The following is a 24,670-nucleotide window of genomic DNA, read 5'->3' on the forward strand; positions in this document are numbered from 1 at the left end:
GTGGGTGTGAAGGTGTATGTAAGTGCCTAATGCGTTAGGTTGTTGAGAGGCAGTCCACCGTGGGCTCTGAGTGTCCATGCACATCCGTGCTGTGCATGCCAGAGCAAGGCCTTTGTCTCTGACTCGAGAACCAGAGTCCGTGAAACAGGAAGAGGCTGACTTAACAGTTTGTAAGTAGGATAAAATACATACGAAACCTGACAGTTTTGACATAGGGTGGGATCAGTTCAGTTCAGTCGCTCAGCCGTGTCCGACTCTTTGAGACCCCATGAACTGCAGCACGCCAGGCCTCCCTGTCCATCACCAACTCCCAGAGTCCTCCCAAACCCATGTCCATCGAGTCGATGATGCTATCCAACCATCTCATCCTCTGTCGTCCCCTTCTTCTCCTGCCCTCAATCTTTCCCAGCGTCAAGGTCTTTTCCAATGAGTCAGCTCTTTGCATCAGATGGCGAAAGTATTGGAGTTTCAGCTTCAACATCAGTCCTTCCAATGAATATTCAGGACTGATCTCCTTTAGGATGGACTGGTTGGATCTCCTTGCAGTCCAAGGGACTCTCAAGAGTCTTCTCCAACACCACAGTTCAAAAGCATCAATTTTTCAGCGATCAGCTTTCCTTATAGTCCAACTCTGACATCCATACATGACTACTGGAAAAACCATAGCCTTGACTAGACGGACCTTTGTTGGCAAAGTAATGTCTCTGCTTTTTAATATGCTATCTAGGTTGGTCAAAACTTTCCTTCCAAGGAGTAAGCGTCTTTTAATTTCATGGCTGCAATCACCATCTGCAGTGATTTTGGAGCCCAGAAAAATAAAGTCAGCCACTGTTTCCACTGTTTCCGCATCTATCAACCATGAAGTGATGGGACCGGATGCCATGATCTTAGTTTTCTGAATGTTGAGCTTTAAGCCAACTTTTTGACTCTCCTCTTTCACTTTCATCAAGAGGCTCTTTAGTTCTTCTTCACTTTCTGCCATAAGGGTGGTGTCATCTGCATATCTGAGTTTATTGATATTTTTCCTGGCAATCTTGATTCCAGCTGTGCTTCCTCCAGCCCAGCATTTCTCATGATGTTCTCTGCATATAAGTTAAATAAGAAGGGTGACAATATGCAGCCTTGACGTACTCCTTTTCCTATTCGGAACCAGTCTGTTGTTCCATGTCCAGTTCTAACTGTTGCTTCCTGACCTGCATTCAGATTTCTCAAAAGGCAGGTCAGGTGATCTGGTATTCCCATCTCTTTAAGAATTTTCCACAGTTTATTGTGATCCACACAGTCAAAGGCTTTGGCATAAGTCAATAAGGCAGAAATAGATGTTTTTCTGGAACTCTCTTGCTTTTTCGATGATCCATCGGATATTGGCAGTTTGACCTCTGGTTCCTCTGCCTTTTCTAAAATCAGCTTAAATGTCTGGAAGTTCACGGTTCACGTATTGCTGAAGCCTGGCTTGGAGAATTTTGATAGGATGGGATACTCATGTAAAAATCTGAGTCCAGCCAAGGACATATATTGTTGGGGGAGGCAGTCCACTATGCATGGCCCTGACCACTCTAACCCAACACATTTTTTCCGGTTGTGTTTGCAGTAAGCAACCTTGACTGATGATGTAATGTCTCCCTCGAGGACAAAAAGCAGAGTTGCTGATTTCTTGTTAAACAATCGTGGGTTTCCAGGCTCAGTGTTCCTTTCCTACAGCTCAGTCCACTGCAGTGCGGGTGTCCACCTGCATCCTCTGTGTCTCCTCGTACGACCTGGGGACCACAGGACACCACTGTAGATACGCCAGTGCTTATGCTGCTTCCAGTGCCATGAGTAAAAGGCCTTTGTCTCTGACCCAGGAGCTTAGGGTGGCTACTTTGAAAGTAGGCTGAAATTGCAGAACCAGGTGACAGGTTATTCTCTCATCCACCTGCATGAACACATAATAACAAAATAGCTGAACAGTTTGATTAAATTATGTTTTGGTTTCAGTAAGAGGGATCCACCTTTAATTTTACCTTTATCCCATCCTTGTGCCAAAACCATCAGGTTTCATATGTGATTTTTTTCCTTGTTGCTGTTGTTTAGTCACTAAGTCGTGTCCAACTCTTTATGACCCCATGGACTGCAGCCCACCAGGCTCCTCTGTCCATGGGATTTTCCAGGCAAGAATACTGGAGTGGGTTGCCATTTCCTTTTCTGGGGGATCTTCCCGATCCATTCTTCCAGGGGTTTAACCCAGGGATTAAACCCATGTCACCTGCATTGGCAGACAGATTCTTTACTACTGAGCCACCAGGGAAGCTTGATCTTTTTTCCTACTTACGAACTAAAAGGTTAGCCTCTTGCTGTTTCATGGAAGCAATAGTGCAGTCTGTTATACAGGGTAAAATTTTTGTGTAAGATTTTATTAAAAATGCAAAGAAGATATTACATAATGTTTTACCAGTATTCCAATGTTTAATGATCTGAATTTCAACATAAATGATAAAGTTTGATTGGGAGAAATAATCCATTATTTATAAGTATAGCCTTTTAAAAATTAACTTTTTTTAAATTTTTAAAATTTATTTTTATTAAAAAATTAACTTTTATAATTGTATTAGGTAATGGGTATAGTAGAAAATATGCAGACCTAACATTTTATTACATTTATTTACAGACTTTCAATACATACACACACATTCATGTTGTTTTCCAAGCTTAGTTTTCAATAGTATATACTGTTTGTTTTGTGTCCTGCTTTTTTTTTTACTCAAAGATTATTTCTTTATGGTATTAAATCTTAGAAACCAAAATTTTCATAGCTGTATTATATATGCCATGAGTTTTGATCTATAAACAATTTTTGTACTATAAACAATTTTTGATCAGTAAGTTCTTTCCAAGCTTTTGCTATTATAAATAATGTTATAACCAAGATTCTTAAACGTAAATCTTTGTCTCCATTTCTGATTCTTTTCTGAAGGCAAACCTAGGCCCAGAACAAAAGATATGAACATTTTAAAGCTTCTTGATATACTTTGTCAAATTGCCTTCTAGGCAAGTACTACCTGTGTGTACTATTCTAAGTAATCTAAAACAGTGGTTGAGGACATTTTTTGACTCAGGATAATGAGCAGTTACTTGGGGACGAACTGGAAAGAACTTTAGATTGCTTAGCTTTAGATAAAAATTTAATCTGTTTAGAAGAGAAAAATCAAGAAGCTAGAAGAGTGAGGACTGACTGTGAAAGGTAACAAAAAACATACAAGAGATTCTTTAATGCTTAAGCCTCTGATGCGGACCTGAGGGATGTGGACTGCAGTTAGGATCTGTATCTATCCCAACTGCATGTAAGCTGGACCCAGACATTTCTTCACACTGAACTGACATTCAGCTATGTACTTGGATAATGCATTTCAATTGCAATGGATGGAATAGGATGAAGAATTTCTTGAGAAGAAATAAAATATTTTTTGCCCCATGATATGATGAGGATACTACACTGTTCTCATAGAATTAATACACTTATATTGAAAAACATATATAAACTAGTTTTTCAGACTGAAAAATAGCTATTATCCAAGATAAAAACTAAAAAAATGCAAAACCTGAAGTCTATTCATGTATTGATTGACATTAAACAAATTGCTTCAAGATTATCTAGGAAAACGATGTTTGGAGAGCCATAGTTTCTTTAGTTTTCCAGTTCTTTATCCCCCATTTGAGGTGGCTGATGTTTCAGAAGTCTAGGTGTTCAGTGGGTCCCTCCTTTGTTCCTCACACAAAGCAGGGGCTGTAGGATATGTAAGAAGGAAGGAAGGTGCTCTCTGCTGCCGCACAGAGCCCTCACTGGGGGGTCACGAATGTGGAAGAACAGTCACCCGTATCTTTTGGAGGCAGACAGACTTGCCCAGGTTTGATTCATGATTGCCTCACTTATTAGCCATGTGGCCTGACTTAGCAAAATACCTGACTTAGAGCTCTGAGTTACAGTTCCTCATCTCTAAGATGAGATCTCGTGCAGAGCTGTAAGGAGTGTTAAACAAGACAAGGTATATAAAGAGGCTAACACTCTTCCCACTAAATCTTGATGCTAAATATGTGGTAGCTGTTGCTTTCCATGATGTCTTTAGGGCAGTTTTGTCTTTTTTGTTTATTTTTGTGGGTTTTTTTTTTTTGGCCACGCCATGTGGCTTGTAGGATCTTGTAATAATTCCTCAACCAGGCATTGAGCTGGGCCACAGCAGTGAGAGCACAAAGTCTTAATCAGTAGATTGTCAGGGAGTTCCTAGGGCAATTTTATTTGTGGTAAATTCTAACATCAGTATTTTGTGAACATTTCATGAGCCCTCAACATAAGATAATACATTTTTTTAAAATTCTCCGAAACATGTTTTATAAAAAGTTTTTCAGCTACATTGCCTTTGAGTTTAGGCATTTCACATTAAACTACATAACTATAAAATATATTAGTATACAAAGTTATGTTAATAATGTGTATATTATATGAAAGTTTGTTTTAGATTCTGTTTTCTAAATAATAAATCTGTTTCACTCTGTTTTCTTTAAAGGCTTCTTAGTCTTGGATTTGAAAAGTTTGTCAGAGTTGGGAGTGTCAGAAAGATTGCCAAGCCAGTTTTACCTTACAGGTAAGAATGCCAAATTCCAAAAGTCACAGAATGTGCACAGAAGTATAGTCTTACATAACGCTTACCTTAAATTTGGTTTCTGAAGAAGACTAGAGAAAGCCTTTTTCTTGGTGTTAATTTAGGAACTCTGTGTTTTGCTTTTTTGGGATACTACTAAAATAGAATAAAAGGGTATTCTTTTATGTAATTGTTTTTTAAGTTTGTATGCTGGCTCAGAAAATGAAAATGAACAATTAAAAGAACTGCATGCACTCATGAAGGAAGACCTGACTCCTATGGAAAGAGTCTATGTGAGGAAAAGCATTGAGCAGCATAAACTGGGGACCAATAAAACCCTGCTGAAACAGGTGAGAGGAAACAGCGCTAGCTGTTTATTTCTTTAATTTATATATACGATTTATATTATTTTTATTCCTATTGAGAGGAATATTATTCCTATTTATTTTCCTTACGTAAATAAAAAAAAACCCAACTATGATAGCTTAGATTCAACTAAAGTGTGCCTGTCTATGCAATCCATGTTTTATTTTATTGACACTGGGCAAAATATCCAAGTGAACTTTACCTTTGATGCTTCCCTAGAAAACCAAACCCTTCAGGGTCTGTCTAAAATCTGTCCAAGAACCTGGGAGGCTCAGACCATGGATCCCAGATATTGGGAGACCACATCGGACACATAGGGTCTCTGGCTGTAGCAAGTAGCACCATCGCCTTTGTCAAGTTCTGACTCAACATAGGGTGTCAGCTTTGAGGAAAGAAGTCTTCAGTAGCTTTCTCCTATAAAACAAAGCATGGGGGAAGAAAAGGAAATGGAAGAAAAGAGGGTTGTTGACTTGTTGGACAGCGTGGACATGGGTCACTTTCTGTAAGAGATTTGGGACAACCGTGGTGCTTGGGACCCTGTTTCAGTGAGCTACTGCTGAAATACCATTGCTTAACAAACAAAATCTCAACAACTTAAGACAACAAACTTAATGATTCAATGATTCTACAGGTCAGTTGGTGTAGGTCAACCCTCTCGTTCTGAGAACAGTTGTCTGTGGCATGATGGCCCTCTCCTGACAGATGGCAGAAGTGCAGGAGGGCAGGCTAGATCATATAGATACATGTGAAGCTTTTGTTCATAGCATGTCTGCTAACATTCCATTTGCTTTAACAGGTCATATGACCAAGCCCAGTGTCAGTGGGGCTGGGAAATACACTTCACCTGCTTCTCTGGTGGGAAGTGCTGCAAAGCCATACAGCAAAGGGTGTGGATGAGTAATAACTACTCTCGTGGTGAAGGAGAGAAAATTGGAAATAATTATTTAGTCTACAGCAAGTTTTAGTTCTAGGAGTCCTCAGAATGCATCAGACTAGCTTTTTATTATCCTAAGTATGGACTTAACTTCCCTCCTTTTTCCCTGACCAAATCCAGAAGGGCTTAGTTTGACTACACTCAGCTAGTGCAAATTAGTCATTTATGTGAAATACTTGGGCTTCTCAGGTGGCTCAGACGGTAAAGAATCTGCCTGCAATGCAGGAGACCAGGGTTCGATCCCTGACTTGGGAAGATCCCCTACAGAAGAGAATGGCAACCCACTCCAGTATTCTTACCTGGAGAATTCCATGGACAGAAGAACCTGGCGGGCTACAGTCCATGGGGTCGCAGAGAGTCGGACACGACTGAGTGACTAACACACACACACTTATTTTACATCCTTTTCCAGCATACTGATATGTTACTATAATTTATTGTTCATTGGTTTCATTTGTTCACTAATAAAATTCTTTTAAGAGGAATTCCTTATGTGGGGATAATGAAAATGTAGATGTCAAGTGGCCTGTTCTGATTGGTGGTGATTAAATTAGGACTCGCTCACTTATGGCTTTAGCCTACAAGTTCTTTGGTAAGCATATTCTTTGTTTAATAGTTGTTAACAACATTCTTGTTACAATAAAGGTTCGAGTAGTCGGCGTTACCTGTGCAGCCTGCCCGTTTCCATGCATGAATGATCTGAAATTCCCGGTGGTTGTCCTGGATGAGTGTAGTCAAATGACAGAACCGGCTTCTCTCCTTCCCATTGCAAGGTAACCTAAAAAGTTCTTTTCCAAAGACACTCGGATGTTGCAATTATTTCAAACATTCCCTCAGTTCAAACTCTTACCAAACTTTTGTGAAAATCCCTAGCAATGCAAGTACTAAACTGATTCTTTAAAAGAATGTGAAAGGAAATTTGAGGGAGGGAGGTGTTAGTATATCAAAATTTGGTTAGATCACAGTTTAGACACCTGAATCATATAATTCACAAAAGCCTTGAAAGTTCTAGTGCTAGGATTCTGCTGGAACATTGCAGATCTCTTAACCCGATTAAAGGTGCCTCTTTAGTCACAGTTTCAGAACCTAACTCTACTGAAGAAAGTTCTTTAGTTCTTACCTTGATATAATTCCAGTGTTTAGGTTCAAAAATAGTTTTTAGATTATGAAAGTAGATAAAATATATAAAGAAAAATAAGTTGAAAATGAAAATTTATCTACTAAAATTTAAAAAACTATGAAATCTTCTAAGCTGTCTCAGCCCACTGAAACACTGTGCTTTTAAAGCATCTCTTACTGAGGAATCCTAAAGGCAGAGGAGGGTGTGCTAAACTAGACCAGACTAATAGGCTCCAGTCCTAGGCCTTGTTCTGTCCCCCTTTGCTGTTTTGCTTTTTCCTTCTTTATAGTAAATATTTAATCTTCTGATTTCCAGTGTACAAGTGTTGAAAATATACAAGAAGGATTTTACTTCACCAGTACTTTTACATTAATATATTTTGATGCAATATGTATATGGCAATAAATTGCCACACATCATAACCAAAAGTATGGGGTTTCTTCCCTTAAAAAAAAATGGGGATGTAACATTAACAAACACTTTTAAAATAAAGCACACAGTGACTTTGGTGAATTTACAGATCTTTTTTCCCAGCTGTAAAGGATGAGGGGGGAGGGCATCAACTGTCACGCTCTGCCTGAGGCTTGGGAGGTTCCTGCATCAGAGGGCTTTCAAGGTTTAAACTGGGACAGTCCTGGGCACCAGCACCAGTTGGTCACCCTAATTAGGAGCCAGGGACGGAGAAAGTAAGGCCCTGCATAGAGGGCAGAGGAGCAGTGTTTATGGAGCATCTGCTGTATACTAAACACATTACACGCGTTAAGTCCTTACAACAGCCATGCGAGGTATTATTATATCAAGGTTACCGATAAAAATACTGACACTGTGGAGATTAAATAACTTGCTGTGTCCATAGAATATAATAGAGCTAAAACTTAGATATAGGTTTCTCTACAAAACTTGGATTTTTCCCCACTATATACTACTCCTATTTAAAAAGACATTTAACCCCTGAGAACCTAATATACTACATCTCTAAGACAAAAGTATAAGCTAAATGATATCTAAGGAAGTTTTTAAGTCTAAGTTTATAGATTCTCAAAATCATTATTCTCAAAGTGTGTTCTGTGAAATACTGATTCCTTGCCAAGGCAGGGGACACTGAATAGGTTTTATGTGGGAAAAGTTAAGTTATGTGGAGGACCCTTGACTCCATGATTTTGTAAAGCCTTTGAGTACACCTGGTAGCACTATTAAGCCTTGTTTGTTCTCCGCACACTTCATGGTATTCAGACTCTTTGAAATACGTTTTAGAAAAAGGTGCAATAAATGATGTTAATGCATATTTTTCTCACTGCTTAGATTAATTTTTAGAATTTTGTTTTAGGTTTGAGTGTGAAAAGCTGATACTTGTTGGAGATCCTAAACAGCTTCCTCCTACTATTCAGGGTTCTGATGCAGCTCATGAAAATGGACTGGAACAAACTCTTTTTGACCGACTCTGCTTAATGGTACTACTTCTGAATCATACAGTTATCATTTATTGATTATACACTGTGTAGGTTGATAGAAAATAAAATATAGGGCAAGACCAGGTCCTTGCCCTGAAATTATTTTAATTGGAGTCATTTAGAAAGTACTCATCTTAAAAAAAAAAAAAAAAAAGAAAGTACTCATCTTAAAGATAAGGAGAACACTAATAATCTAACAATAAAATGAATCTTTCCCCTGTAAATTTTAGTAGTGGGTAGTAAGTATATTGATTTTGCTATAAAATAAAAACAGTCTATAACGTTTCTCTTATCCATGTCCAGTGTTGTAGAGCTCAAGTGCAACTGCTGGGTCTGATGCTATTTCTATATTCAACTTTTGAGAAACTGTCAAACTGTTTTCTATAGCAGCTGTACACTGCATTCCCAGCAGCAATGTGCAAGAGTTCTAATTTCTCCACATCTTTACCATAATGTTATTTTTCATCTTTAAAAAATTAGTAACTATCTTGATGGGTGTGAAACGGTATGGGTGTGGGTGTGATTGTGTTTTCCCTAATGTGTAATGATGCTGCACGTCTTTTCATGCACTTATCTTTGGAAAAATGCCTGTTCAAGCCCTTTGCCTATTTTTGAATTGGGTTATTTTTGTTGTTCAGTTGTAGGGGTTCTTTATATATTTTGGATTTTAATTCCTTATCAGATATATGATGTGTAAATATTTTCTTCCGTTTGATAGGTTGTCTGTTCATAAATTTATACCCTAAAAGAGTTTTGGGGGTTGATTTTTTTCCTCACATGTTTTTCCCCCATAGAAGACCCTTTGTCCATGTGATCACTAATTCTGCATTTTATTACATATTATTATCAGAGTACCATGTAACTTTTCAAAATATTCAAACAGTATTATGGAACATTTTGCAAATAAAGACCAGGAGAGCCCTAAAATAGATGGGAAGTAGTTTATGACGTGTTCACAAAATCGAAAACTTATTTGAAGATTCAGAGTGAAAAATAGCTTGTACCGAAGGAGGAAAGTTAATGGGTTATCACCAACAATTTCTGATTTGTTTTTAAAGATTTCTTTTCAGTTTAGTGTTAGGCCAACTCCACATAGGTTCTGAAGGCATAATGTTAGATACCAAACTTACTAGTGTAAGATTTGTTTGTTTTACAATTTTAATATAAAAAGTTTACTATGGAAATATTTTTATTAAATTTTTTTAAAGTTCTTTTTATTTATAGTCCATTTTATCATGGTTGTAATTTATTTTCTAAGAGCACAATATGGCAGTAGTTTTAAACTTTAAAATATTATTGTGGATTTTTTTCCCCTAAGGAAAAAAAAATGTTTTAATTCCTTATTTTTCTATACTTAAATTTATTAGGGTCACAAGCCAATTCTGTTGAGAACTCAGTACCGTTGTCACCCCACAATCAGCGCTATTGCTAATGATCTGTTTTATGAAGGACATCTCGTGAATGGCATTTCCACAACAGAGAGGAGCCCTTTACTGGAATGGCTCCCAACTCTGTGCTTCTATGACGTAAAAGGACTGGAACAGGTAAATGACATTAATGTTGATAAGAGTCAACACAGTTTAGTTTCCTGTTTTAATTGTATTGTTGTCTGTATGGTTTTCTTGGACTTTGTGTAGCACTTCTGGGAAATATAATCTCGGTTCTGTTTCTTATTCCAGATTGAAAGAGGTAACAGCTTTCATAATGTGGCAGAAGCTGCTTTTACACTCAAGCTGATTCAATCACTGGTTGCTAGTGGGATCGCGGGCGCCATGATTGGGGTGATAACATTATACAAGTCCCAGATGCACAAGGTCCGTGCTGCATGTGGTGATACTTACCATTATTAAACATTACAATTTCATATTATAGTATTTGGTATTACATTCATCGTGCTTTAGGTTGTATTGGTTTGGTGCTAGAAAAACTTTTAGGACTTTAAGGTATTAAAAAGCAGCATTTAGATTTTGGTCTACTGTGGCTTTTTTCTATATAATTAGATGTAAACCTAACAAGGTTTAATTAAATTCCGTTTACAGCTGTTGGAGCGAAAATGCAAATAAACAAATTAGAGGGAAGGAAATATGGTGTATGCTTTGTGTTTTGGGACAGATGGGTTTGAATCTGTTTTCCGAAATGTTCTTTCACTATTGTTACATTTTATCAGTAAATCGAAGATAGATCCCAGATATTAATCTACTCACAAGCCAGTTACTTCTAACTACTTTTAATTTATATGAATTTACTTTTAGTATTTTTCATGTTTCATTATTAGTTTATCAACTCTAAATATCCAGATGAGTTCCCAGCAATAGATAAATCATCACTTTGATTTTGTTTTGCAACTTATCATCTAGTTATTTATCATTTCAGAAACTAAGTCTCTGTGAGTAATAACAAAATGAAAATTACCCACTATTAGTTAAATGATAATGGCTGCCAAGGGTAGGTGGAGAGGTGAGGGCTCTTCATGAAGACGTTGTCTGCACTGCATGATTCTTGTCATCTTTCCTCCGCAGCTCTGTCATCTGCTCAGTGCTGTGGACTTCAACCATCCTAACATGAAAGCTGTGCAGGTGTCCACAGTAGATGCTTTTCAGGGAGCTGAAAAGGAGATCATTATTCTGTCCTGTGTAAGGACCAGACAAGTAGGATTTATCGATTCAGAAAAAAGAATGAATGTTGCATTGACCAGAGGAAGGAGGCATTTGTTGATTATAGGAAATTTAGCCTGTCTGAGGAAAAATCGACTATGGGGGCGTGTGATCCAACACTGTGAAGGTAAAACAAAAATGTATTTAATTCACGCATTTTGAATTAAAACTGACTTTTGTGGTAGTACTTGGGGTGTTTTAGGTAGGAACTACACTGAATTAGCCACTACGGGTGATGAATGAAATGATGAAATGGACACTACTGTAAAATATAGTTGTCTCATGTTTTGTATCTTTTTAAGGGAGGGAAGGAGGATTGCAACATGCAAGCCAGTATGAACCACAACTGGACCATCTCCTTAAAGTTTATCTTGAAAAACAAGCAGAAGAAAAACAGAAGAAAAAGGCTGAAAAAGATAAATTGACAGATAAAAAATCTTATTCACAAAAAGACATGGTATAGTTTGTAAAGTTCAAATTCACTTTACACTATACATTTGTATATTTTTATTACTCCCTAACCCTTGTAATTGGGGGGAAAAAAAGATATAAGTAAAATCTGCTCTTCATAAAAAGTATAATTACTTAAGATAGGCAAATGTTGAAGGAACTATAAAATCTCACCAATAAAATTGTTTCTAAAATTTATGACTCTGTTTCTAAAGAAATGAATTTTTCAAGGAGCAGGAAAAAGCTTTTATGGGGATGTTACTTCAAAAATAAGTGATTATCTCAAAAACTCATCTTTTAAAATGCATCTACACAGTTATACCAACATACTCCTTTCTGAACTACAGTGCTACCAGAATCTTCAAAAAAAGAAATATAATGTCCTATCATTCTGTAAGTAAAAACATATTCACCATAAAACTTTTTTTAAAAAAATATTTGTTTATTTGGTTGTGCTGGATCTTAGTTGCGACATGTGGGATCTAGTTCCCTGACCAGGGATCGAGCCTGGGCCACATGCCCAGATTGGGAATGCAGAGTTTTAGCCACTGGACCATGAGGGACATTCCTTCACAATGAAACTTTTAAGAAGTACAAAAGAAAGAAAAACAAATTATCTAAGAGTTCGTTCCTAGAGATAGCAGTGCTCACAACTGGCCATGACTCTGGAATAGTAGGTGCTCAATAATGAACTGTTGGATGAATAAAGAATGAATGAAAGACTCCCTCTGGCTCATTTCCTTCTGGTCTTTTCCCTGTGCGTTTATTTTCACAGTAGTTACTGGTATATATTATAATGGATTTTAACTATTATAAAAAGAATACATTCCCCATATGGAAAATTCGAAAAATTCAGAAGAATACACAATGAAAAATAAAAAGCACCTAGAGATTCACTACCCAGAGATAATAATTGCTAATATATTGCTTCAGTCTTTTTTCTATGCTATTATATTTCTAATATATTCTATATTTATGTATGTAAATAAACCATTTGTATGATTTTTAGCCATTATTAACAAGGGAACATTTACTTATCCTTCATGGAAAAATAGCAAGGGCTTGATTATAATTAATATCAATGAAATATTTGTCTTCACCAATTACAAACTCATGGCTCAAGTCACTCAATATTTATTTTAAAGAGGCAGGACTTCCGTGGTGGTCCAGTGGTTGAGAATCCACCTTCCAGTGCAGGGGACATGGGTTCAATCCCTGGTCATGGAAGTAAGATGCCACATTCCTCAGGGCAACTAAGCCCGCACTGTGCACCTAGAGAGCCTGCGAGCTCTAGAGCCTGTGAGCTGCAGTAGGAGTACATTGCCACAATAGGGATAATATGCCACAATGGAGATCCAGCAACAGTAAAACAAAGGCGCAGAGAATTGCTTACTTGAACTACTTGCCTATGAAAAATGACCCAGCCTACCTCTATGAAACTCTTGTTTGGGAGAAAATGAATCTAACAAACAAGAGTTGTAATTCTGCAAGCCTTGTCCACAACGTGTTCATGTTTACAGCAGCAGGTAAATGAAAGCGGTAACTTGAGTTCCAGGTGATAGACAACTGGATAGGAGACACCCCAGACATCACCCATTGCCTGCTGCAGACCCCTGTGAGCTCCACATGTCTTCAGTAGGTTAACCAGGACAGAGACCCAGGCCTGAAGATAGTGTGTGAGATGCCACCTGCAGGCTAGTCAGCGGAGTGAGCTCTGCATCACCATCCGGGAAAACGGTGAAGAGAAGCCTTTAGCGATCTGTCATTACCCTAAACAGGCCTCACTGAGCCAGAAGTTACCATCCTGCCCTGTAATTGTGTGTCTTACAACCGGAAGAAGAGAAGAATGGACCAGTTTGCTCCCAGGCTCTATTGAGAATTCAAACTTGAGCACCACATGATGTCAATTATATGAACAAGAAAGGAGCCACATTTTCATGATGTGAAACGATGGCAGAACAGAATGACTTTGAGTTCTTCTCTCGTGAGCACACCAAAATCACAACTGACTGCTGAACAACCGTCAATAAAAAGACTGGGGCCTAGCAAAAAAAAAAAAATTCTACAACCAAAGACAATGAAACTCAACAAGATTTTATTTGATATAATCAAGTCTCAAACACTCCAGGTGGGCAACCCACAAACGGGAGAACAATTACATTACATAGGTTCTTCCACAGGAGTGAGGGTGCTGAGTCCCACATCAGGCCTGGGGGTCTGGCATCAAGAGGAGGAGTCTCTAGAGCGTTTGCTTTTGAAGGCTAGCAGGGCTTGAGTGCAGGCGCTCCACTCTTGGAGGGCACGCACAAAGTCTCAAGTGCACGAGGATCCTAGGCAAAAGGAGTGACTTAATAGGAGTCTGGGCTAGATCTACCCACTGGGCTGAGAGGGTCTCCTGGGGTGGTGTAGGGCAGCTGTGGTGCATTGGAGCTCACCAGTGACGGAGGTCCTGGGGAGCATCCACTGGTGTGTGTCCTGGAGGCTGCCATTTGGGGACCACACCTGGCCACACTGTAGGCTCCAGTGCTGGGACATCTTAGGCCAAGCAACAAACAGGGTAGGCATACAGCCACATCCATCAGCAGTCAAGCTGCCTAATGGTTTCCTGAGCCCATAACCACCTCTAGACACAGCCCCTGACATGGCCTTGTCCACCAGAGGGCCAAGACCCAGCTCAACTCGCCAGTGGACAGGCACCAGCCCCTCCCATCAGGAAGCCTGCACAAGCCTCCAGACCAGCCTCACCCACCAGTGGGCAGAAACCAGAAGTAAGAAAACTAAGATCCTGCAGCCTGTGGAGCCGAATCTGCAGATGCAGATCAGAACCTACCCTGGGACCATCTGGTCCCTGGCCCTTGATAGGACACATATGACATCACCCACAGATGGCCACTTATCCAAGGTTGAGAAACATAATTAACCTTCCACATAGAAAAAATACAGATATAAACTGAAATGAAATGAGATTGGCAAAGGAGTATTTTCCAAATGAAGGAACAACACAAAACCCCAGAACAGCTAAGTGACATGGAGATGAGCAGTTACCCGAGAGAGTTCAGAGTAATAATCGTGAAGATGAGCCAAGAACTGGGAAAAAGAATGGATGCACAAAGCAAGAAGCTACAGGAAGTGTTTTAACAAAGAGTCAGAAAATATAAAGAACAACCAGAGTTGAAGAATACAATAACTGAAATGAGAATCACATTAGAAGTAAACAACAGCAGAATATATGAGGCAGAACAGATAAGTGAGCTGGAAGATAGAATGGTGGAAATCACTGCCATGGAACAGAATAAAAAGAATGAAAAGAAATTACGACAGTTTAAAAGACCTCTGGGACAATGTCCTGCACCCTAAAAACTGTAAGATGCTCATGAAAAAATCAAAGATGATACAAACTGATGGAAAGATATACTGTGTTCTTGGATTAGAAGAATTAATATTGTCAAAATGACTATACTACCCAAAGCAATCTATAAATTCAATGCAACTCCTATCAAATTACCAATGGCATTTTTCTTAGAACACTTTTTAAAAATTTGTATGGAAACACAAAAGACTCTAAATAGTCAAAGCAATCTTAAGAAAGAAAAACAGCTAGGGGAATCAGGCTCCCTGACTATAGACTATACTACAAAGCTATAGGAATCAAAACAATGTAGTACTGGCACAAAAACAGATATATTGATCAATGGAACAGGATAAAAATCCTAGAGATAAAAACCATGCTCCTATGGTCAATTAATCTATGAGAAAGGCAAGAATACAAAATGGAAAAAAGAGAGTCTCTTCAGTGAGTGGTGCTGGGAAAACTCAACAGCTACGTGTAAAAGAATGAAATTAGAACATTCTCTAACATCACATCCTCAAAGTAAATTAAACACCTAAATGTAAAACTGGATACTATAAAACTCTTAGAGGAAAACAGGCAGAACACTCTTTGACATAAATCGTGGCAATGACTTTTTGGATCCACCACCTAGAGCAATGGAAATTAAAACAAACAAATGAAACGAAATAAACTTAAGAGCTTTTTTGCACAGCAAAGTAAAACATGAACAAAATAAAAAGACAACTTACAGAATGGGAAAAAAATACTTGCAGACAATACTACTGACAAGGGATAAATCTCTGAAATATACAAATAACTCCTATAACTCAATACCAAAAATACAAACAACCTAATCAAAAAATGGGCAGAAGATCTAAAATACTAAACTCTAAAAACAGAGTTACCACATGATGCTGCAACCCCACTCCTGGTCATATATCCAGAGAAAGCCATGGTTCGAAGGACACGTGCACCCCAGGATTCACTGCAGTACTATTTACAATAGCCAAGACATGGAAGCAACCTAAATCCCTGTTGACAGATGAATGGATGAAGAAGATGTGGTATATTTATATAATGGATACGACTCAGCCATAAAAAATAATAAGAATGTTCTCTATATTTTTATTTATAAAAGAAGTCTGTGCATCACAGAACGAAACAATGCAATTTCTAGATTGTAATCCACTCATCAATTGCCTTTGCTTTATACAGGCAATTGGGTATGTGTGCTAGGTTTTTTCCAAGATTCTTTCACAAACACCACATTGATCCCTAGGGAGGAGAACAAGTAGTTTCCCCACTTTATAAATGATAAAGCCAACAGAGAAATTGAAGTGATCCATCTAATTGACCATGAGTAGTACAAGTCAGGGCTAGAACCCAGGCTAATCCAACTGAGGCTTTTTTACTACACTGCACTGCCTGAGTGGTAAGTCATTCACTTTATCAAACTGTGAAAGACACTGAAGCCAAAGATTCTACAGTCCTCTTTGATTAAACCAGACTGATTTACTGTTAATTTAACTTGATTAATTTATATGCAACACTTTACTAATAATTTGTTTGTACAATCTATACCTTCCTGGTAAATAAACTTTGCTAGAAAAATGGGATTGTTCATTTTGCTTTAAAGTGCTTGAAGGTCTACATTTGCTACTAGAAGATCTGTTTGGATATAATGAAAGAAAAACTGATTTATCAACAAAAAGGTAGTGATGTGGCTGAGCTGGTGATTTTTATTATCAAAAGTTCATGAAAAACTAATAATTATGATTCATATTCTGCTCCATTTTGCAGCGAACCCCTATCCTTAAAAACATATGTTTCAATATTTGAGTTACTTGTGAAAAATCAGAAGTTAAAATCTGAGATTATGAAGCCCAGCTTAAAACTTCAAGATAAAACATAACTATTGGTATAGTTCTTTAATATTTGAACAAAAAGAATGTTTGATTTGGAGATGCCAAAGCAAACCCACATGCTTCATGCTCTTCTTGACTACAGTTTAATTTAAAGACAGCTGTGAAATAGCTTTATACTAATTTGATTTTTTTATATTAAATAAGAATGAAATGGAAATTGGTGATTTACTCGACAGATATTGGACCCTGAAAATTAAATAATTGCTCTAAAAGCATTAGCTCAACACTGATTTGAAATGCCTGCTTTGTAATTAGTCTTGAGTGAAATGTATGTTCAGTTCAAGTTGTGTTTTTTGGTTTATATTAGTATGATTTGATTATAAAGTAAAGGAAAAATACAATCCAAATATCGCTGCAAGCCTTTGAATACCTTTCATCCTAAAACACCAGTCAGGCTGACTTTTTAAAAACTCTTCTATTAGTCTCTTAATTATTGATATTCTTTACTATTTGACTTTCTAGCTGGGCAAATCTGGTCGTGATAATATAGTAAATGAAGGTCTGCATGTGTGTGTGTAAGTGTATGTGTGTGTGTATAGAAAAATTAGGAAGCAGTCAACTCGCAGGTTAAAGAATTAGTAGAGAAGACTTCCTAAGTGAGTTGTTTTTTTTTTACATAGTGAAAACTTTTATATTTGGAATTAGCCAGCTGGACTCAGTTTAGATGATCCCAATTTTGTTGGCAACATCCAAAGCATCATAGTCAGGAGCCAGTCGAACATATGCCTTCTCCTCTCCATCAGGCCTGATCAGAGTATTGACCTTAGCCACATCAATGTCATAGAGCTTCTTCACAGCCTGTTTAATTTGGTGCTTGTTGGCCTTGACATCCACAATGAATACCAGTGTGTTGTTGTCTTTTATTTTCTTCATGGCTGACTGGGTGGTGAGGGGGAATTTGATGATGGCGTAGTGGTCAAGTTTGTTTCTCCTCGGGGCACTCTTCGAGGATATTGGGTTGCCTCCTGAGCCGCAGTGTTTTGGGCCACCGGAAGGTGGGTGACATCCAGATCTTCTTTTTCTTGTGGCTGTGGACACCTTTCAACACTGCTTTCTTGGCCTTCAAAGCCTTTGCTTTGGCTTCAGCTTTAGGAGGGGCAGGGGCTTCCTTCTTCGCCTTCGGCGCCATCTTCATGAAAAGCCCTAAGTGAGTTTTAAGTTACCAATTGCTTCTTATTAAAACAAAACCTTCAAGTACATTGATTTTATTGGCTGAATGAAGGTGAGATTTGTAGATTCTTAGAATAGAACAGATTCTTTGGTTCCACTGAAGTCAGTGCATTCACTAAGCATCCACTCTGTGGCTGGTCTGTGTTAAATGGAGATCAGTCTGGTTCATTCTGGAACAGTCATGTGCAACTTGTTTTATTTGTCAGCCCAGGCGTGATGAATAGGTGAATCAGTTACATATCACTCTATCCTTATATGGGGCAAGTTTCAGCTCTAATAGAGAAACTGGGTGGAATCCTGGAAGTAAGAAAATTGGGCTTTTGGGGGGCTTAATTTTGAAATATATTCTTCTAAATAAACCAAGAACCAACAAGGCCATGATGTATTGGGAGCTCAGATACACCTGAGCTCAGGTTCACTTCAGGTTCAGGATAAGAAATCCTCAGGTTTCTTATCTCTAGAGTGAGTATCAGGCTTTTACACTTTGGGTTTTGAGGTCAAGGCCAGACACTGAGGAGCAAGTAAGGCAGTGACAAGTAAAAAGAGGGATGGCTACACATGGTTGACAAATTCTGAGGCATGAAAAATTCTAGGTCTTTCAACACAGTTGTGTGCATGTGTAAAACCAAATGACATCTACTGGTCTTTGACTTCTTTTAGCTATCATGGGCCCTATCCAGTGTTTTGAATGGATAGTGATAATCTGGACTCACATGGTGATATCACATGAGTCAGGGTATCAGGCAAAGTGTAATTGCTGAGTCTAGATATTGTATGTGGCTTGCTTTTATGTGTTGGCATATTCTGTAAGCAAGCTGACTGAAATATAAAGAGTCAAGGACAAAACAGATGACATATTGCAAAGAAACTACACATATAACGTTAGTGCCAATGGCTCTTCAGAATGCTATTTTGCATTTACAATTTGGGATCAGCACCATCACAGGAGATGCTAAGTGTTTAGACAATAAAATCAAGAATATCCAGTGATCTGCTTTTTTCTCCTTTGATTGCCTTCTTATTAAGCATTTTTTCCTATATTGTAAAACAAACCAAATAGGACATGTTTCTCTTGCCATCTTCTACTGGGTCATTTATGTGCCTAAGCATATATTACTTGAAGCAGATCTTTATATGTTAAGTATGACTACCTCATTTTGTGTTGTTTTTATTCATTATAGCACATCTATTGCCTTTTCCTTGTTTTTTAGTTTTATTTATATATTTTTAATAGATAATAACATATGCATGGGGTCAATATTCAAGAGGAACAAAAGGGAAGACAGTGTAAAGTCTTTCTCCATCCTGTGTCCCCAGCTACCTAGCTCTCATCTCCAGAGTCAACTGATACCATATTTCTTTCAAGAAACAGTTAATTAACATGCAAGTCCATACATACAGATGGTCTCCCCTTTGACATAGTAGCCTACCGTGCAGCAGTCCATGAGGTCACCAAGAGTCAGACTGGGCAGACAAACGACAACTACCATGCACACCTTCCTGCACCTCGCCTTTTCCACTAAACAGACATCTTACAGTTCAGTTCACTCCACGTTGTCTACACTTTTTAAAATTGTCTGAGATTTGTCATCACCTAAATTACTTCAACATGTCACTGACCACAACCTCACCCTGACTTCACCTCCACATACTTTCCAGCTCCACCAACATCTCCCATCTCCTGACTCCTTACTATTCTACCAGCCTCCTTTTATCTTTTCCTGTCTGTCAGGACACCATTGTGTTTAATCATTCTCAACAGTCCTGATGCCTTGCCTCTTTGCTGCAGGTTCTTCCAGGGATTAGTCCAAACATCCTCTTCCAGCCTCTTACTCCTGGGCTGCTGGGTGCTGGAGAGAAAATTATACTAACGTGCAGATATTGCCACAATACATTCACGATAACTGATATCACAGGTCCCATAGGCCCAGAAGTTATATGTCCCTAATAAGCACTTCAGCTCATTGTTTCCAGCCACTCTTCCCACCAAAATGATTTTTTAACATGCAAAAATCCTATGAATTCAATCAATCCCTCCCCCACGTGAGGTAACCACTAATCCACTCTGTCACCATAGATCAGTTCTGCCTGCCTTAAAACTTCATGAAAATTGAACCAGTGTCTACTCTTTTGAGTCTTTTTACTCCGCATGTTTTCAGGTATATCCATGTTATTAGACGGATCAGCAGTTCATTCCCTTTAACTGGAGCATATTCTGTTGTATGAATTTTGTTGTTGTTGTTTTAAATCTGTTTGCCAGTTCTTCACTTCTGAGATATTTCATCTTCTCTCTTTTCTCTGTTCTGTTAGTCAGATGATAGACTCCTGGAATGATAAGTATCTTATCCTTACTGTTGTTTATATCTTTGACTTTTTTCCTATACTCTAGGAGATTCCTTTGAATTTATCTTTTACGTTTTTAAATTAAAAAGCCTTTATTGGTGCTGCAGTCCATGGGGTCACAAAGAGTCAGACACAACTGAGCGACTGAACAGGCTGAGTGGAGGTCTGCTTCCTCTACAAGAGGTGGTTCCTGTTTCCTCAGCTCTTGTGAGGTGTCAGCCTTTAGGAAAGCACTCCAGAAAATGTTGCCTCCTTTGGCTACTTGCTGCAACCTAAAAATATAGGGGAAAACTAAATGAAGAAAAACTGCAAAAGAAATGGCTCCTTTAGAAGACAGTTTTGGACTTCCCTGGTAGTCCAGTGGTTAAGAATCTGCCTGCTGATGCAGGGTACACAGCTGTGGTTCCGGTCTGGGAAGGTGCTCCATTCCACGTGCCATGGGGCAACTAGGCCTGTGCACCGCAACCACTGAATCCAAGCTCTAGAGCCTTTGAGCCATAACTACTGAAGCCCGTGTGCCCAAAGCCTGTGCTCCGCAACAAGAGAAGCCACCGCAGTGAGAAGCCGTGCGCTGCGACAAGAATAAACCCCGCTTGTTGCAACTGGAGAAAGCCCGAGGGCAGCAAAGAAGACCCGATGCAGCCAATAAATAAAACACACACTCATTCCCTTTGGAATGAGTTTTGCCAAGAGCACTGTTATTGATCTGCATGGCCTTGGCACAGCCATGAACTACATACCATTTGATCCATATTAATTAATAAAGAGGAATAAATGAAGAAAGTGAGAGTCCGCATGCCTTGTTGACCCTGATCTTGACTTTTCCTATCATGATTAAATTCACCCTGTGTTCTATAGCTACAGGTTTATTTCTTCTTAAATACTGAATTAGAAATGTCCAGCTGCCAGCAAATTGTGATTGAAGTCACATCAAGGTATTCTTTCCTGGCCAAGTGCGTGGAACCAAGGGTCATGCGTGTATGCGCCTCGGTTCTTTGTCTCGTCACAACAAGGATTTGGAGCGACAGACATTAAGGTCTCCTCGGCGTGTCACAGCTCTTGGGCCTTGGACAAACCGTGTCATAGCTCTTAGACAAATCAGTGTTACAGCTCTATTTTATTTAGAAGGTAGCAGGAGAATCCATCCTGGAAGAAGAGAAGAGAGTGGAGGAGCGCGCCAGTGCAGGGTGGTGGTAGGGGGGTCGGGGGGAGAGAGAGAGAGAGCCCTTTGGCTCCTCTTTTTAATGTGTTTTTCTTCCCCCTGGGCCTGCCCTGAGCAAATCGGGCTTGGCCAGGAGTGCTGCTCTACCTGAAGTCCTCACTCCGGTCCTCGGACCTTCTTTGACCTTCCTCTGTTCTATTTTCGTGGGCTTTTCCCTTCCTTGTCTTTTAGCCACCACCATTTTGGACTCCTTTTCCCTATTCTAACTACCTAACACAAGGAATGTCTTACTGACTTCTGATTAGACTGTCTGCATATGTTTTCCTTATTATTTAAAAATTCTGTGTGGCATGTTTTTATTTCATCCCAATTTGGGAGGAAAAGAAAAACACTTGGGATGAGAGGAAAGGAAAAGGCTGTTATTTTAATACGATGCTACTTCATAATTAGCTTATTTCAAACAAAGGGATTGTTTTCAAGCATCAGCACAGGAAAAGTGAGCACTGTTGATGCCAATTTCATGAAACTGAGGATGAAAGTAAGATTCAGAACAAAATCCAAAACACCATGTGATTCTTCTTTGGGAGTGGCCAGCAACTTAAGGAACAAGGCACTTAGCCCCAAAACAGTGTTCTTGAGCCTCCACGACTCATTCTCTGAGAAATGGTGTTGGTCTCAAATCCAGTACAACTCAAATCATTGGTGGTATAAGAGCAGTGGTCACTAGGTTCACAGAAATAATAAAGCTGTACTTCCCTCTAATTTTTAGTGACACAGACTCTACAGCTGGGAAATTTTTTAAAAGGGAAAAGCTATATTCTAGTTAAGGCAGTAACAAGAGTTCACATGTGGATTAATATTGATATAAAGGTTTAGTTTCTATTTCTAGCATGTTTCATTTTTTTTCAGAATTTCTTAGTAAACATTTACCATGAAAATATCTCTTGATTATTCTGCACAATATTGCATTGTGAGATTATTCTTTCTTTTCCTTCAAGAGAAAATGAGCTCTCAAATCCTCAAAAATAAAAACCCTGGAGAAAAAGAGAATTTGCTGAGAAGAAAGCCAAGAATTATCCTCTTGCAAATCCTTTCCTTTCTCTTATTCCAAGTCCTGCTGTCTCATGCACTGCCAATAATACGACATATTCTCAGTGTGGTGATCGCTGCTTTAAAACTGCAAAGTTAAACAGAAGTCCACAATAGCCTCCCTTGGGCTAAAGATGGTTTGTGTCAACAGAGAAAGCCTAAGACCTAAAAGCATAGGTAAGCAAAATTCAGAATTAAACATTTTCCAGATCCTGATTATTTTTAAAATAGAAGCTTTAGATGTTATATATTCAAGCACAGAATAACAGAGGAGGCATGTTTTTAATCACCTCTGAGGACTGGTCAAGAAACACATTTAAGAAAGATTAAATACAAGTAATTTCCTGTTAGCAGATATTAATAAATAAGAGAATTATTACTGAGACACTGGTAAAAAATCTTTCTTTAGAAATTCCTCAAGTCCCTGGGATCTCATCTCTCTAGAAAAATTAGATGTGATTTACCCAGAATAGAGAAAATAATAGCAATTGAGAAGCTTTTCTTTCTCTGTGAAACCCCAGGAACTGTGAGTTAACAAAAATTAAATTTTGAGAGAGCAGTATGCAAACACATACATTACCATATGTAAAATAGATAGCCAGCAGGAATTTACTGTGGGACACAGGGAGCTCAACCCAAGTGCATCCTGCTGGCCCAGAGGCCAGGATGGGATGGAGACAGGAGGAGGTTTAAGGAGGGGACACCTGTATACCTATGGCTGATTCGTGTGATGTGGGGCAGAAATCAGCACAATGTCGTAAAAGAATTATCTTAAAAAAATTTTTTTTTAAATTAGCACTGAATGTTTCTCTTCCATACATTTCCATCATAGTTCAAGAACAAATTTTAAATGTTTGTGGGGGAAAAAAAGTTACAATATGGTGTTTGTGCTCAGTCCTGTCCTACCTTTGCGACCTGATGGACTGTAGCCTGCCAGGCTCCTCTGTTCATGGAATTTTCCAGGCAAAAATACTGGAGGGTTTGCATTTCCTGCTCCAGGGGATCTTCCTGACCTAGGGATCAAACTTGAATCTCTTGCATCTCTTGCACTGGCAGGCAGATTCTTTATCAGGGAAGCCTTTTCCAGGATTCTTTACCTGGGCAGCCCTACATTATCCCATGTTAATCCAAAGGGTCCAACTCCTAGGGCCTTAATTATAACTGTGAGCAAGTTCTGTGATATAACTCACCCTACTTCAGACATCTCTGATCTGAAATTTACTCCCAATCCTTAATACTACACTTGATCTTAGCCAAAAGGCTGAGAAGCGATCCAATCCTTAATAATAAGAGAAGAAAAGACAGAGACACTTTGCAGAAGGCCAGTGGTGGTGGTGTTTTTTAATAACAATTTCTGATTATAAATGTTCCAAAATTTACCTGGAAAACACAAAAAGAGAAAATTTAAATTACCAATAACAAAAAGATAGCCACTACGAATACTTTTTTTTGCCCAGGATGTATGAGTTTGTATTTCCCTACAATCATTCAGAGATATATATCATATACAGATTGGGGTCACACTAAGCATTTTCTCAAAATTTAAAAAAATTAAACATCCAGGCTTCCCTGGGGGCTCAGTGGTAAAGAATCTGCCTGCCAATGCAGGAGACATGGGTTTGATCCCTGGTCCGGGAAGACCCCACATGCTCCAGAGTAACTAAGTCTGTAAGCCACAACTGCTGAGCCTGTGCTCCAGAGCCCTGGAGCCACAACCACTGAAGCCTGCAACCTAGAGCCCATGCTCACAACAAGAAAAGCCACCGCCAGGAGAAGTCCTGGCACCACAGCGAGAGAGTCGTGCCAGCTCGTAGCAGCAAGAGAAAAGCACAGCCAAAAAGGAAAATAAATAAAACTTAAAAATTAAACATCAATCAAAAATGTGATCTTAAAGTCTGCATGACAGCTTGGTATTGTGGCAGTATTGTATTTATTATGAGTCAATCTCTACTCTTGGCAGATGTGGACAGCCCAAAAGTTTCATAGGTACACTTGGGAAAATGCAATTTGCCTGACACAGTTAAGGACAAGCAAGCCGAAGCAGGAAAGCGATGAAGCA

At 38.8% G+C, this 24,670-nt stretch overlaps 1 protein-coding gene, 1 long non-coding RNA gene and 2 pseudogenes across 11 annotated transcripts in view; 1 reads left to right on the forward strand and 3 right to left on the reverse strand.

The window, feature by feature from the left end:
• Positions 1 to 11,755, forward strand: part of ZGRF1 (zinc finger GRF-type containing 1) — a 54,859-nt gene extending 43,104 nt beyond the window's left edge. For 8 of the 9 annotated variants that reach the window (XM_065907613.1, XM_065907615.1, XM_065907612.1 and 5 more), the window contains 8 exons: positions 4,542 to 4,619; positions 4,819 to 4,966; positions 6,562 to 6,689; positions 8,364 to 8,487; positions 9,855 to 10,031; positions 10,167 to 10,301; positions 11,007 to 11,268; positions 11,444 to 11,755. In XM_065907613.1, the coding sequence (XP_065763685.1) occupies positions 4,542 to 4,619; positions 4,819 to 4,966; positions 6,562 to 6,689; positions 8,364 to 8,487; positions 9,855 to 10,031; positions 10,167 to 10,301; positions 11,007 to 11,268; positions 11,444 to 11,604 (1,213 nt within the window). In that variant the 3' untranslated portion in view covers positions 11,605 to 11,755. Of the gene's footprint in view, positions 1 to 4,541; positions 4,620 to 4,818; positions 4,967 to 6,561; positions 6,690 to 8,363; positions 8,488 to 9,854; positions 10,032 to 10,166; positions 10,302 to 11,006; positions 11,269 to 11,443 lie in introns of those variants that run through there. The other variant, XM_065907621.1, reaches the window with a different exon arrangement.
• On the reverse strand, positions 8 to 11,099 carry LOC136148137 (uncharacterized). 2 transcript variants are annotated; one of them, XR_010659440.1, is made up of 3 exons: positions 10,904 to 11,099; positions 2,004 to 2,245; positions 8 to 1,915 (listed from the first exon to the last, which is right to left on the reverse strand). It is a non-coding gene; the product is annotated as an uncharacterized lncRNA (long non-coding RNA). The 2 variants fall into 2 exon arrangements; XR_010659441.1 differs by lacking the exon at positions 10,904 to 11,099 and adding an exon at positions 6,582 to 6,692.
• Positions 11,756 to 17,075: 5,320 nt separating the features above from the next.
• Positions 17,076 to 18,003, reverse strand: LOC136148028 (large ribosomal subunit protein uL23 pseudogene; annotated as a pseudogene).
• A 5,737-nt stretch (positions 18,004 to 23,740) lies between these two features.
• LOC136148167 (U2 spliceosomal RNA) lies at positions 23,741 to 23,884 on the reverse strand (annotated as a pseudogene).
• Between the last annotated feature and the right edge of the window lie 786 nt (positions 23,885 to 24,670).

The sequence above is a fragment of the Muntiacus reevesi genome, chromosome 16 (genome assembly GCF_963930625.1).
Source record: "Muntiacus reevesi chromosome 16, mMunRee1.1, whole genome shotgun sequence".
Lineage (NCBI taxonomy): Eukaryota > Metazoa > Chordata > Mammalia > Artiodactyla > Cervidae > Muntiacus > Muntiacus reevesi.